Source organism: Mauremys reevesii, linkage group 6, assembly GCF_016161935.1.
Source record: "Mauremys reevesii isolate NIE-2019 linkage group 6, ASM1616193v1, whole genome shotgun sequence".
Lineage (NCBI taxonomy): Eukaryota > Metazoa > Chordata > Testudines > Geoemydidae > Mauremys > Mauremys reevesii.
In genome coordinates this window covers 91,333,424-91,349,277 of record NC_052628.1, presented here as the reverse complement: position 1 = coordinate 91,349,277, position 15,854 = coordinate 91,333,424, and the positions used below count along the sequence as shown (strand labels likewise).

At 40.8% G+C, this 15,854-nt stretch overlaps 1 protein-coding gene across 9 annotated transcripts in view; it reads left to right on the top strand.

Annotated features, from left to right (window-relative positions):
• The window catches only part of TRPM3 (transient receptor potential cation channel subfamily M member 3), a 600,384-nt gene that overhangs the window by 546,848 nt on the left and 37,682 nt on the right, over nt 1-15,854 (top strand). For 5 of the 9 annotated variants that reach the window (XM_039544757.1, XM_039544758.1, XM_039544756.1 and 2 more), the window contains 5 exons: nt 587-876; nt 1,694-1,922; nt 4,676-4,843; nt 5,833-5,958; nt 15,562-15,702. In XM_039544757.1, the coding sequence (XP_039400691.1) occupies nt 587-876; nt 1,694-1,922; nt 4,676-4,843; nt 5,833-5,958; nt 15,562-15,702 (954 nt within the window). The remainder of the gene's footprint in view (nt 1-586; nt 877-1,693; nt 1,923-4,675; nt 4,844-5,832; nt 5,959-15,561; nt 15,703-15,854) is intronic. The other 4 variants (XM_039544762.1, XM_039544760.1, XM_039544764.1 and 1 more) reach the window with 1 other exon arrangement.

The following is a 15,854-nucleotide window of genomic DNA, read 5'->3' as shown; positions in this document are numbered from 1 at the left end:
ACAATACCACGCTACCATCTTTTGATGAAGCATCCTCCAGCCTCTCCCTCATTGTCCTTTCTAATGCAATTAGAGTGAAAAGAGGTGAATGTATCCACCTCAATGTGTTAAAAACTCAGAGGTAAATGGACATACCAAAAGCTTTAATGTAAAGGTGGTTTTCCCAGGAGTGACCTGGGTATGTTATGATAGTGCTCTGCACTACCACAGGGAAGGGCCAGGTTAGATTGACATTCCCAGTTTCCCATTTCCGACCAGACAGGAGCTGGGAGTGTTGAATCATCATTTCATATGCATCACATTTATTTTGTGAATTATTTTTTTCAGTGAATGTGAAATTAGTTATGTAAGTTTGTGTAGAGAGGAGTAGTGGGAAGCAGCAGAAATTCTCCTCCTAGAAACTCAGAATGTGGGCTGGTCACAGTGAATAATTAGTCAGTCTAATCAGCAATTAAAAGAAAGTAAGTTACATGAACATGAGTGTGCCTGTGGCGAGGGAGTCAGCTTCCTCATGTTGTGCCTTCTGTATCCAGTGTAAACTGATTCACATCATTCCCTAGAACCACACTTTCTCCTTGTTTGACAGGATGACGTCCCTTTGCGAAGAGGAAGGAAGACCACAAAGAAACGAGAAGAAGAAGTGGATATTGATTTGGATGACCCTGAGATTAACCATTTCCCTTTCCCCTTCCATGAGCTGATGGTGTGGGCTGTGCTGATGAAGCGTCAGAAGATGGCCCTGTTTTTCTGGCAGCATGGGGAGGAGGCTATGGCAAAGGCTCTGGTGGCTTGTAAACTCTGCAAAGCCATGGCCCACGAGGCATCAGAAAATGACATGGTGGATGACATATCCCAGGAGCTGAACCACAACTCCAGGTTGATTTCCTTTCATGCATACTTTCTGGGGAGTAGCAAAGAGAGGCTGCTGAAACTGCCAGTAATCAGCTTAGGAGTGGCTTGCTTTAACTGCTAAAAATGTAGGGAAAATGCAGTGCCCTCAAAGCCAAAGGAGTGGCTTTTAGGGAGCACCCATGCTAACAGAGCCCTTCTAAAAACCGTGCTAACAGTGCAACTTCTGAAATGGATAGAACAGGAGCCAAAAAGGTGAATGAAGCCTCTATACTGACTATATGCTTTCCTCCATCTTGAGGCCACCAGAGCCTGAATGTGATTCTGTTGAGTCACTTTTCCCATCCCAATGAAATACAGTTCAAAATCTACTGAAGTAGTACCCAGGTGCAGGAAGTAACTAATCAGGAGATCAGACTAGATGTCAGGAGGTCAGACTAGACCATCATCATAATCCCTTCTGGCCTTAAAATTCATGAATCAAAGACCAACAGGAATTTGAACAATGTTTGGACACAGGTTAATAAAACCTCCCCTTCAGGGGTACCTGACCATGAGATCATGAACAAGCAATGGGGGCCTGGATTGCCTAATAGCAGATAGACAATGGGCTTCAAGGAGAGAACAGCAGCCAGGCAGGTGAGAGCAGATGTCTGGGAGCAGTGGGTACGCAGTATTCTAAATCAGGACATTTATTTAAGTGCCTAACTTTAGGCACTCAGGTTTGAAAACGTGGGCCTCCATGTACAGCCAGCACCGCGACTGCATTTCATGGAGCTGTCACTAACAGTGTACTTTCCACAAAGCAGACTGTGCTGGCTAATGAGAATGTCCTCTGTTGCAGGGATTTTGGCCAGCTGGCGGTGGAGCTGTTGGACCAATCGTACAAGCAGGATGAGCAGCTGGCAATGAAACTGCTGACCTACGAGCTGAAGAACTGGAGTAACGCCACGTGCCTGCAGCTTGCGGTGGCAGCCAAGCACCGAGATTTCATTGCTCACACTTGCAGCCAAATGCTGCTCACAGACATGTGGATGGGCCGGCTCCGGATGCGCAAAAATTCAGGTCTAAAGGTCAGCACTGCCTTAGTATCAATTAAGAGCAAGAGCTCTAAGGGATGGCAAGGGGGCTGACACCAAATCAGCTACAACTAGATGTACTAATAAACTAATTGCTGGTCCTGTGTTATTTATAGTGACATGACACAGTGAAAGCAACAAAGAATCCTGTGGCACCTTATAGACTAACAGACGTTTTGCAGCATGAGCTTTCGTGGGTGAATACCCACTTCTTCGGATGCAAGTCATCATGACACAGTGCTCATCCCTGCTGGCCCAAATCCTGAGTGCCTTACTCAGTCCTTGGTTAAAACTCTCCAAGATCAATAGGACAGTTACTGACATAAAGACTGAGCAAGGGCTTCAGGATTTCTCCCTAACTGAAGACTTCAGGGTCTGGCCGTATTTAAAAAAAAAATCAGTTAATAAATTAAAAGGGTGTGTGAATGAATTTATTACTAGTGAAAGGTGCTGAATTGACAACCCTGGAGTATGATCCTCAGAACAAGCAAATGCAGCAGCAGTGCAAATACTCCTGCAATCCCAGGTCAAGCTGCCTCCTACCTAACCTGGACAGACCACCCCTAGGGGATGTGGAGGATAATTCAATCAAGCCCATTTAATACTGAATTTCTCTGGCAAAATAGCCAGTGAGAGTGGAGTTTTCTGACAGGCATTTTTGTCCAAGAGGAACTGAGCTGTGGTGCATTCACCTTCAGCACAGTATTCACTAGTCAGACCAAGAATTGCCATTTTTAATTATGTTTTGTGGTGATATTCCCTGACGGGCATTCCCTCGCCTGTATCAGGTTTACATGTGAAAATCGACACTTGCTCTGACTGTTCTATTGTGCTGCAAAAGCATGTATCTGAGAAAATAATTATGAACAGCACAAATATAAATATATCATTATCGCACTGGAACTAATGCACTATCAGTAACAAATGAGCGTCAGTAGCTAATAAGATTCTTATCTCACTTGTGTCAGAGCTCTGCATGAGTACCTTTCTTTCTAAAACTAGGACATGTTCTTACATTTTGGAAAGTCCTCCCTCTTAGCCATGTTTTCTGAATCCATCTGTGCCCGGATCCCCTTGCTCTCCCTGGGGGGCCTGACCCTCTTGCAAACCTGACTTTTGAGATGTTCCAGTTGTTCATTATTCAGTAGATCTTGCTTACTGTAGTGTAGTGGATCTATCCATTTTCCCTCCTATGCCTTGTCCTTTACAGTGTGTACCTCTTCAGCCACACAGCAGACCCCTGGCCCTATCCTTTGCATAATAAGTACCTCAGGGTGATAAATTCCATTTTCCTTTTGGTTTGTTCCAACAGCAGCTCCTCCCAACTGTCCACACTCAGTTTATTGTTCACTTTATTTATTCTGCTTTATTCCATAAACCTTTATCCTTTATCTTTCCCTCCCTGAAGCAACTCTCTTTAGGCAAAAGAGAGAACAGCATAGACTTTGTCATGCACCTTAATGGAGTATATGGCAGCATTGGGGGTTGGGGGGTGTACTTTAAAAGCAGGGCAGCTCCAGTCCAGAGACCTGGATTGACCTCTGCAATGCACTAGTAAGCACCAGTAGACAAAGCAGGAATGTTCTCCCTCATGGGATGGAAATATACTCTCCTCACATATGCCAACAGGCCTACTACATAATTTAATTGGCATTACTGGAGTTAAATTCATTGGAGATATGTATAAAATGATTTTTCCATGAAATGCTGGCAAAAACCAAGCTTTGGTGTGTGTGTGGTTACAGATGGGCCTAAACCACGATGGGTGATCCCACACAACCCAGGTGTAGTGTGTTGCATGTATAAGAAGAACGTAAAATGGATGTGCAGCACAAGACAGCGAATACAGGAGAATATGAGCTCACATTGATGGGAGCAGTGCTGCCAAGTTACAGGAGTGAATACCTAAGCACATAAGTTGCATACTTTTAAGTCTGTCTCCTCAGACTCACTCATGCCATTGTCGTGACCTATTCTACCCTATGCACTTCCAAGTAAGGGACCACAGGGAACTTACTAAGCCCTGATCTACACTACTAAGTTTTGTTGACCTAGCTGTGTCAAAAATATCACACCCCTACCCAACATAAAGCTAAGTCAACAACGTCCCCAGTGTAGATGTAACTATGCCAACAGAGGAGTGCTTTCATTGGCATAGCTAATGTCTTCTGGGGCGGCAGTATTACCATCCTGGCTAAACTCCTTCTGTTGGTTTATGCTGTGTCTCCACTAGTGGGCTCTACCAGCATAGCTATGCCAGCACAGGCTCTGTACTGTAGACACGGCTAACACTTACTGCAGAGAACTAAGTCTATTGCCTAATATTTTTTGTCTCACATTAACACTGGAACACTCTACTGTGCAATGTGCAAAATTTTTCAGGTTCAAGGTTCAATGCTTTTGTGGTTCCGCCTACTACCTAGTATGGTAATATTTTGTAGTGTTCTAGCTTGTAACAATATGTATGAGATGAGCAATTTAGAGTTGTATGAAATAAATTATTCAGCACCATGAGTTAGCCATATAACTTCTATTAACATTGCAAGGCATGCTATGCTTAGTTTCCCTACAGTCCTCTGTAAACATAATCTCAAATGACAGATTTCCAGGTGCCATTGAAATTTACACACTGGAATGTTTGATTCCCAGATTCCCCAAGGGGCTTGTTCCATTTGATACTAAGCTACCACCATAATCATAACCTGTTAATTGAGATGATATTATTATTATCATTATTATTGCTTTAGGTAATTCTAGGAATTCTACTTCCTCCTTCAATTCTCAGCTTGGAGTTCAAGAACAAAGATGACATGCCTTACATGTCTCAGGCCCATGAGATCCATCTACAAGAGAAGGAGCCAGAGGAAGCAGAAAAACCTGTAAAGGAAAAGGAAGAGGAGGACATGGAACTCACAGTAAGGGCAAATAATACAAAAGCCAGCCTAAGTTCTGTCAATTTACTATTCCGACCTCTACAGGAACTGCAGACTAGAATGTCCAAGTTTAGTGGATAAATGCCTCCAAAAATCCTCTTTCCTCAGCGGGACTCAATACTTGCGTTGCAATGCTGAATCGCCAAATTTCCCTCTTTGAGTCCTGATGTTGCCTCAGTGCATGACAATACTGCCTCATCACATTGTGATGTGACGTCATGTATTGACCAACAGCAACGTGGCATTGTCTGAACTAAATGTAATAGACTTGCAGGATTCAGAACACACCCAAGAATGTTAGGATGAGTAGCCTGGATGAGACTGAGCACTAGTCTTTCATGTGTTCAGAAGGCAGGGAGAATGGAAGTTTCCAAAACTTGGATGGGGACTGGAGGTTTTTTCCTTTTATCTGTTCTCGTTAAGCAGAAATTAGTGTACTGGTAGGTGTACAGCTAAGATATGGAAATCTGTCTAATCAGAATTTCACCTCTTTGAGTCCCTCACTCAATGCTTTCTCACGTTGGTGATTACTTACTAGCACACATGTGGAAGTACTTAGAAAGGATTGCACAATCTAGCCCTGGATAATAACAGGAGTTCGGTGGAAGGGGGTTACATTTGATTGTGTTCTTCTGTTTTTTTATAATGAATATTTTATTTGCTTAATTTAAAATGTTAGAATTGCACAGTGTAACCCGGAATGAATAATTCATACCACAAAAGGACTCGAACCATTGAAATTCCGATGATTAGACAAATCTCCACAGTTCCTTGTTTGTATCAAGCTTCATGGGCATTTTTTATTTGGCCAAGGTAGGGGAAAAATTGCAAATCCCATCATCAGAGAGCTTTGAAGGGCTTTAAATCCACCCTGGTCTTCCAGGGCCAAGATGCAACTGAGACACATCAGTCAAAAAGAAAAGGGTTCTTTCTGGTTATTTTTTTTTTAAAAAACAGCCTATTTCCCACAGGCAAACAGCAGGCGCTGCCCCCAGGACCCCATCTGCAGGCAGGCAGAAGGACCTGCCTACAGGACCCAATATGCAGGCAAGCGGAAGAACCAGTCCACAAGACCTGCCTACAGGACCTATTTGCAGGCAAGAACCTGGCCATTGGAAAAGACCAGATGCCAGCATAGCATTTGATGGGCTGTTTTCCACTCATTAGCTACTAATTACAATTAATTATTGCTGGCTTCTGCTCAGTTCATGAAGTGCTTATTCAAATCCAATAAGTGCTTCACACAGTGCCATGTTTATGGCATTGGGTAAAATATGGCAATGAGGTAAATACCATGATCTCTCTGTGAACATCCTGGCTCTCTGTTTCTTGTCTCCAATACTCATTTCCCTTTAAAAACTTTCTGATTACCACTACAAAAGCACTATACTCTGAATGATATATTCTTATCTGCAGGCCTTAGGATTTAAGCTTTCCTTCCTCTCGCCTCTCAGCCTTCTGACAGTCCTATGGCTCTCCCCTTTCACTGACTCTGCCCCCCTGCTCCCTGATATGCAGCACACACACCACTGATAACCCAATTCAGGGAGAATGAATTGACTATAGCTTTCTCTACAAAAAGCAGGAGCAGGGGGACCCAGCTGATCCCATGGAGTCCAGCAGCTCTTGTAATATGGTCTTGGGCCCTCTGCTGCTGAATTCAAATGTTTTTTATATGTCCTTGAGTTGTGAGCTATAGAACACCCAGCTAATTAATTTTGCATCAATCAACAGCAGGCAAGCTGCTGGGACCCACAGTGGAGATGTAGGAGATTTGCAGAGACTGGGACCTTTCTGGATAGTTTCAGAAGAAAGACAGCATCCCTGTCAGGAGGCTGTTATATCTAGTCCTTTCCCAGGCTTCACAAAAAGTGACATTTTCTAATTATGAAAAATAGTTTGGTTTAAATTTTGGGTGAAAGTTATGCATTGGTTCTTATTTTATCTGAACTGCTTCACCCCTGGGACAGGAGGACCCCAGAAGGATTACTCAAAAAGCTCTTTCATGAAGACCTTTTTTTGGTCACACTTGATATTTAGGGTACATTTTAAACCATCTGTGAGAGTAATAAATTATTAACAGATGTTTTCATAAACGGTTAATCAATTGTTATAGAGTCCAACAAGTTGCTTCTAACCATAACTTGTAACCATCTACAACACCATGTACGGTCTTATCACTGTCCACAACACACACCACTCGGGTCTACAGAATGCTTATAATGTCTATTAGTTCTTTATAAGTGAATCTTGAATATAAAGTTGCCCTCCTTTTTTTAAATGGCTAGTAGTACAACTCTGTGAATTGATTATTACAGAATAGGGTGTGTTCTATGTTTTCTCTGCTGCCCCAGAAGACTAGGGGGATTTTATCACCACCCTGTGATGCACGAAAAGGACTGTGTTACCGCCATGGCTTACACTTATGCAAAGTGGGTGTAAATCGCTACCATTCTGATCTGATAGCATTTTCCATCCAATCTGCACTTGTTCTGCACAGGAGTAAATGACCACACAAGGTGCAAAAGCAGGGAAATAAAGCCAGTGTGTATGACTCGGCATGTTTTTATGTGTTTACACTGCTTTTTAACAGGTTTTTGTTTGGTAGTACCCAGAGGGACAGTTATATCAGGAGAGGGAAATTGAGGGCTTGTGTACATGGTGTGGCAGTGCACAATACAGGAGTGTGATTTCTAATGTGTTGCACCCTGCTGGTGCGCACTAAAGGTTCCCTAATGTGGCTTTAATGTAGTGTCATTTGAAACAGTATTTCATTAGGGAACCTTTAGTATGCACCAGTAGGGTCCATACAGACCAGTTAATGCACAACACATTGCTGTGCCTAAGAAATCACACCCTCATAATGTCCATTACCCTATCCAATAGACAAGCCCTAAGTTATCATCCATAGTACATGTCACTAGAATGCTGAATTTATACATTGTAAATTACTTGTTATTTATTTTTGCTTTTTAAATTTCTAACAGGTGCATAGGTGTGCCAGGCACAAATCTCATTAACACTTTGGTGATGGGCAACAGGATTTCCTGATATAACATGCCCACAAGAATGCATTTACTAGAGCTCCTCTTTCATCATTGCAACCCCAGCACAAAAAGGGTTAACAAGCCATAGGATTTGTGCATGGAACTTTCACTCGCTAATCCTTAATACTTAAATTTGAGGAAATACTGCATGGGGGGAGGAGTGGCAGGAGACTAAAATCTACAGGAGTCCAACTCTTCCACGGACAGTCTTATTTCCAGGAGCAACATATCACATCACAGTCATTTGTTCAGGATTTTCTTTGTTTAGTTCTAATTTTCCACATCAAATAGAGAGTCTGCCCTTCTACAAGTAGTAAGAGTGCAAATAAAAGAAACATGTTTGGGCTTAGGACATTCCCCTTTTCAAAAAAATCTCAAGTAGGTTAGTTTTTTGGATATGAAATGATTCAGGCTCTTTCTGGAACTAAAAAAAAAAAAATACAGACTGAAACCCTAAAGCTACAAAGCTTTGAAAGTTAGCTTCTCCGTGGGGTCAGCGCTGCAGTGGTACAGATGAGAGCTGTGAGATAGCAGGGCGGTTTTCCCTGTTTTTTTTCTTATTCATGATAAAGACCAAGTGAACTGGGGAAAATGAGCACAGTTGTCCAGGAAAGGTTGGCAAAAAAATGGTTGCCTCTTTGTGCCAGGAAACACTGAATGGTTGTCTGTGAGGGAAATTGTTTTCCCACAACCCCTGGACACATTTCTGTGTCTGTCCTCCCTGCTGTCAGCAACTCTTAATCTGACTTGAGTAAACTGCTGTTATTGGCAAGCAATAGGAGCAGCTGAAAATGCTAAAGGGGGGTCACTGAGCTGAACTTAACACCTTTGCCCTGGCCATGCCTTAATTCACCCCCGCTCGTACACTTCTGCTCGCTCCCCATGACTCAGTTCAGGGTGAATATATAGGCTTGCTCACATTGCTAAGCACTATGGGTGAAATTCGCCCCAGTGCAGAGAACCAGCACAAGGGATATGCACCACTTATGTCTCATGTAAAAACCATAATTTGGGGACTTAAGTAGTGCATTAGCCCATGCTGGTTTCTTGTACAAAGATGAATTTCACTCTAACTGCAGAACATTTCTGCACACTGTGGAAACCTCTGTGTACAGCTGCTGAGCAAACACTAAGAGTAAGTCTTACACTGCATTTTGGAGCGAACCTCATAGGCCAAGTCAAAAGATGGGCTGGCGGGATCACACTAGTGTGCTAAAAATAGCTGTATAGGCAGAGCTTTGGACTTTCAGCTTGGGCTGGAGCTTGGGCTTTGAAGCTCACCCCTCCCGTTAAACTCCTGCCCAAGCCACAGCTTCAAAGTGCTGTCTGCACAGTTATTTTTAGAGTGCTAGTGGCAAGCCCACTGGCACATCACTGACCATTTTTTAAATCAAGATTGCATGTTTTTCTATACGATCTGCTCTAGGAAGAACTTCCCCAAAACGATATGTATGGTCTGTGTTATACAGGAGGTCAGACTAGATAATCATAACGATCCCTTCTGGCCTTAAAATCTATAAGTCTCTTGACCTAACCTGGGGGGTTTGCTCCAAAATGCTGTGTAGATATATGCCCAGTGCTAGTGCTTTGGCTCTGCTTATTTCTTTCAACAATGTTCAGCAGATGCTGCAGAATTGCGCACGTAGAGCTGCAGTTAGTATAGATCAGGGTCTAGAAAACGGTGTTCTCAGTGTTCAGAAAAAGGAACTATTGAGCACATGCAAAAGCTGGTTTTTACATGCTTACATCTCTGGGGTTTTTAGCTATTTTTGTCCGAGAAACAATGAAAGCATCCATTCCAACTAAGCACCGTTATCACATGGCCATCATTTCCCTCTGTACTGTGGAGATGGTTGTGTGTGTATGCGCGCACGCGTGCACGTAGATGGATATTCAGTGAGCTATGTTCCATTTTTCCTCACCAGTTTGTAGATACTAAAGTTTGTAAATAGCGTGTGCATTTCACTAAAGATGAGTTCTGAAAAGCCTAAGCTCATATTCAGTGGGACCAAAATTCCTGTTATAAAACAAATGCGCAGTATATATATACTGCTACTACTAAAAAACATATTTTAATTTGTAAGTGCACAAGCCAAATGTTTCTTGTTGCTGGAACAACTCTAAACATAATTACAATGAAATAAAGCCACATGCCTAAAAAAATCCCAGAACCCTGCTCACAAAATCCCCATGTCCCACTCAATAATGTACATGTAGCACACAACATAAAACTGCAGGCCAAAGGGAAAGCAAGTAATGAGGATGCTGCAGATATACTGCACTGTGCGTGTTGCCCTGAAGTCAGGACTACCCCGACTGACTCATGGCAAACCACAGGCAAAGTTTTACATTAGAAAATGAGATGCCATTTACACCAAACAGTTTCAGTGTTGTCTCACTGCTTCTCCTACCTTCTTCTTCCCCTCAGAAATAGACACGTTTGTTCACATTCATTGCTTGCAACAGCACAGTGCAAACTGTCCATTGACTCGGGCTCTTTCTATAATATTTTTAATGGGAAGGCTTTTCAGATTTGTTAATACCATCATGAAATTAACATCCTGGGACATTAGGTTAAGCCTAATCCCTAGCAGTTTTAAAGCTATTCCCCATCTGCTCTGTGGTAGATGGTTATTTTGAAATGACTGTAACATGGTTAACCTCAGCATCATTATCCACAAGAAAACAAGAATAACTAGGCAATAAAGCAGCAATAGTGAAATAAGAAATGAACCTAAAGCAAGGTACCGAACGGGACCTTATCACACTGACTGCTGGGGGAATACAGGGCCATTCAGAGTCGCACATTTATAAAACTGTGAAGGGTTTGGAATTTGTTAAACAGTCACCCGCCCTGAAACACTGCCCAGTGCCTTAGTTAAATCTGCCAAAGCCCTTTTTCACCTCTCCCTCAGAACTCTTGAGCACAAGCAGGCAACAGAGCTAGAAGCCCCCAGGATAGGCACTGCAGATTTATGTAGCACCAGATATCAGTTTTCCCCATAAACACTCAGGAGGCAGAGGGAAGTAAGCAGACAAATGATTTTCTCAGGCAGGAAGAGCAGAAATTGTTCAGAGCATCTCAAATCACATGCAGAAAACCATCCTCTCTCATGACCTGGGAAATAACTCTGTCCCTGTGTCCCTCGGGCAAGTTGCCTTTTGTAATGGGAAGGGTTAACAGTCTCTATTAGTATTATTACATTCAGTGAATGCTGCAGATAGAGTCTGCAAGGAGTGAGTCAGTCTGCTTAGCTAAAGTGAATCCTGCTACCATTTTCCTTTGTTCATTAACCACTTCCTCCTTTTATTCTGCTATGTCTCACCCAAACTTCTTGTGACTTATTTTTTGAGTCTAAGTTGGGTGCCCTGTGTTAATATTTAATACCAGTTGTTTTAAACACATTTGGTAATGCCCCTAGCGTCTGGGATAGACACAATGAGCTAATGGATAAATAACTCTTCTAAGATGGAGTGCGGTTTTAAGAGGGAGAGAAAAGACTCAGCTTCTACTCTGTCCTTGAGTCTTAGATCTTTGTTCTTTTTCTATAGAGACTTACAGTTAGCAGGTACTCAGTCAAATACAAGAAACTGAGCAACCACATGGCAAATAGCAATAACACTGAGAAAACTAACATGAATCAAATAAAGTGTAAACACTACAAATGGCAGCAAAAACTTAGATACCTTAACAATAAGTACCCTATAAATATCTAGACAGACAGAAATAAATACATATGTTCATGCCTTGATTGAATTGTTACAATTTATTCTTTAATAAGGCCAAAAAATGTAGGAAAGGCTTCCCAGAAGATATCACAAGGTACAGTGCTTGCCCTTAAGAACTTGCATTCTAAATTATAGATACGACACAATAATGTGGGGTGTCAAACAGTCCAAACAGTATGGGAAGAGAAAGGACTAGGGTTGTCGATTTAATAGCAGTTAACTCACGATTACTCAAAAAAATTAATGGCAATTTAAAAAAATAATTGTGATTAATCACAGTTTTAATCACACTGTTAAACAATAGAATACCAATTGAAATTTATTAAATATTTTGGATGTTTTTCCACATTTTCAGATATATTGATTTCAATTACAACACAGAATACAAAGTGTACTATGCTATTTTATTACAAATATTTGCACTGAAAACAAAAGATATAGTAGTCTTGAATTCACCTCATACAAGTACCATTGTGCAATCTCTTTATCATGAAAGCACAACTTACAAATGTAGATTTTTTTTGTTACATAACTGCACTCAAAAACAAAACAATGTAAAACTTTAGAGCCTACAAGTCCACTGAGTCCTACTTCTTGTTCAGCCAATCGCTAAAATATCAACAAACTTGTTTGTCTATATTTACGGGAGATACTGCTGCCCACTTCTTATTTACAGTGTTACCTGAAAGTGAGAACAGACGTTCGCACTGCACTTTTGTAGCCATCTTTGCAAGGTATTTATGTGCCAAATATGCTAAACATTCATATGCCCCTTCATGCTTTGGCCACCATTTCAGAGGACATGCTTCCATGCTGATGACGCTCATTTAAAAAAAAATGCATTAATTAAATTTGTGACTGAACTCCTTGGGGAGAATTGTATGTTTCCTGCTCTGTGTTTAACCCACATTCTGCCATATATTTCATGTTATAGCAGTCTCATATGATGACCCAGCATGTTGTTCGTTTTAAGAACTCTTTTTCACTGCAGATTTGACAAAACGCAAAGAAGGTACCAATGTGAGATTTCTAAAAAAAAGCCACAGCACTCAACCCAAGATTTAAGAAGTGCCTTCCAAAGTCTGATTGGGAGGCGTAAGGAGCATGCTTTCAGAAGTCTTAAAAGAGCAACACTCTGATGCAGAAACTACAGAACCCAAACCACCAAAAAAGAAAATCAACCTTCTGCTGTTCGCATCTGACTCAGATGATGAAAATGGACATGCGTTAGTCTGCACTGCACTGCTTTGGATCATTATCGAGCAGAACCCATCATTACCATGGATGCATGTCCTCTGGAATGGTGGTTGAAGCATGAAGGGACATATGAAGCTTTAACGCATCTGGAGTGTAAATATCTTGCAACTCCGGCTAAAACAGTGCCATGCAAATGCCTGTTCTCACTTTCAGGTGACATTGTAAACAATAAGAGGGCAGCATTATCTCCTGCAAATGTAAACAAACTTGTTTGAGCAAGAAATAGGACTGAGTGGACTTGTAGGCGCTAAAGTTTTACATTGTTTTACTTTTGAATGCAGTTATTTTTATACACAATTCTACATTTGTAAGTTCAACTTTCATGATAAGAGATTGCACTACAGTACTAGTATTAAATGAACTGAAAAATACTTTATTTTTACAGTGCAAATATTTATAATAAAAAATAAATATAAAGTTAGCACTATATATTTCATATTCTATGTTGTAATTGAAATCAATATATTTGAAAATGTGGAAAAACATCCAAACATATTTATATAAATAGTATTCTATTATTGTTTAACTGTACGATTCATTGCAATTAATTTTTTTTACTTGCTTGACAGCCCTAGGAAGGACAAAGATGTTACAGCAATATAATAATCTGGTTATTCAGGGAAATAGAATGTAAGAACATGAATGTTATGAATTAATATTATAGATTAAGGAAAGTCATCAAGAGGTTATTTAATATAGGAGTGCCCCAGCAAACATCAGATATAATATCAAGAGTTTAGGGGATTCAGCCGTAGTTTACCTGCATCTTCCCAAAAGTACCTTCAAAATTTTCAGCACCTGGAAGAATGGCACAGAACTATAATGTCATTAGCCTCAGAAATACAACCTCCCATTGCAGAAGGTAAAATTCATTTTTGACTTGGCTTTCTCCTCAGTATAGTCTACATACACACACAAACAAACAAACGAGATTGTAATGTTTATTTTTAAATATCTAGGAATTGCTTAGCTATTATGGTGGTGGGCCATATCGCATTTCCAGCAAGGCACTTTAAGCACATAAATAATCCAACTGAAGTCAACTAATTACGTACACAATTAAATGCCTTGCTGAATCAGGACACAGGAAGGAAGGACAGTGTCATTAAAGTACAAATGCTGGATTGGGAGAAAACATCTCTGCCATGACATCCTGTGTGACTTTAGACAAGTCACTTGACCTCTTAGTTTCTTAGTTAGTCTTAGTTTCCTCCTTTGTAAAATGGGGATAATAGCAATACTTGCAAGGGTGTTTTGAGGCTGCATTAATTCATGTTTAAAATGCTTTGAAATCTTCAGAAGGAAAGTGCTATAGAAACATTAACTGAAAGCATCCGGGCAGCACCAGCCCACTTAAGTAAGACAATAGTATCAAAATACTTGACTTGCAGGTGTCACTATATGGAGAAGTATCAAAATCTGTGCCTGTCACAACAAATGTAAGAGTGGGAACTTGCTTGCAGCATGAAAACTCTCATAAAATTCCAGCTACTCTGAGTCTCCTATTCAGAGAGGAGTAAAAACAAAAGAGCTATTCTACAGTCAGTATTACAAATACAAGAGGACGCTTCTCTCTTTTTTTTGGCCTTATTTCTTTAAGGAAAACAATGCCGTTCTTCAGAGGTTATAAAATCATTTAAGATTCAGTGAGTAATATTTATTGTAGTCATTCTCTCTCTCTAAGGTCGAGCATGAATTTCAGACTAGCTCTACATGTAGACAACAACCATTGTTGTTGTTTAGTCACCATTGGTATTGTATTTATTGTTGTTTAGTCACCATTGGTATTGTATTTATTGATGTCTTATGTATTTATTTCTAAAACACCTAGCAGCAGATCCTCTGTTGGTGCAAATTGTAATAGCGTCAATGAAATCAAGTCATTGAAGTCAATGGAGCTATGGCAATTTACACTATGTGGTAGATCCTCAGCTAAAGTGTGTTCAGCATTCTGGAAAATAACCCTGGAAGAAGATGCAATCCCTATAGCAAGGAGCTTACAATGTAAAGCCTCATTCCTGCAATGGACTCCAATGGGCAGGCCTCTGCATCCATATGGAGATCACTGCAGGATTGTGGCCTAAATAAGATACAACAATCAAAATGAACAACAACCAGGATCGTTATTTCTTATTCAGTAACCTTCAACACCTGCTTTCCTCCTTCCTGCGTTTCGCTTCCAGTATCCACCCTCTGATCATTTTCCTATAACAACTTCTATTCTAACCTTCTCTGCTTTGCACATAGCTACATAATAGAAAGTGACTGTCGGGAGAAGAGAAATCAATATAGCAAAAATCAGAAATGTCTCCCACATCTTATTTTTGTCCCAGAACCAACATGTGAATGGAGCTCAGTAGTCACATTGGTATTGACAGTTCTGAAGTGTGTGGCTCCTTCAGCTTACGAGGGAACAATTGGGAAGCTCCAGTTCAGATCATACCATCTAAAAGAGGTTGTTTGCAAACAAAGTAGTTCGAATCCTGCAGCTACATGGGCCCAAGAGGGATGGGTCATCTGATCCGATCTTCATGTTAAGATGAAGATATCAGAGAATCAATTAATGTGGCTCCTTTTGACACTTTCAAAAATAGCAATCCCCCCTGTGGGATCCAATTAAGGTGTAGTTCGTAGTTCACAAGGAAATAACTACCTTTCTTGTTACAGGCAATGTTGGGCCGAGGGAATGGAGAATCATCAAGAAAGAAGGAGGAGGAAGAAGTTCATAGCAGACACAGACTGATCCCTCTTGGAAGAAAGATATACGAGTTCTACAATGCACCCATAGTTAAGTTTTGGTTCTACACGGTAAGCTATCTTCCTCATAATAAGTCATTGTCACTCTGTTGTTCATGTATCTGTCTGTACTGGCACAAATTTTCAGAGGACCTCCATTAATACATTCACAAATGCCATTTGGGGAAGTAGACTGGCATTTGCAAATCCAGTAGACAGTATGT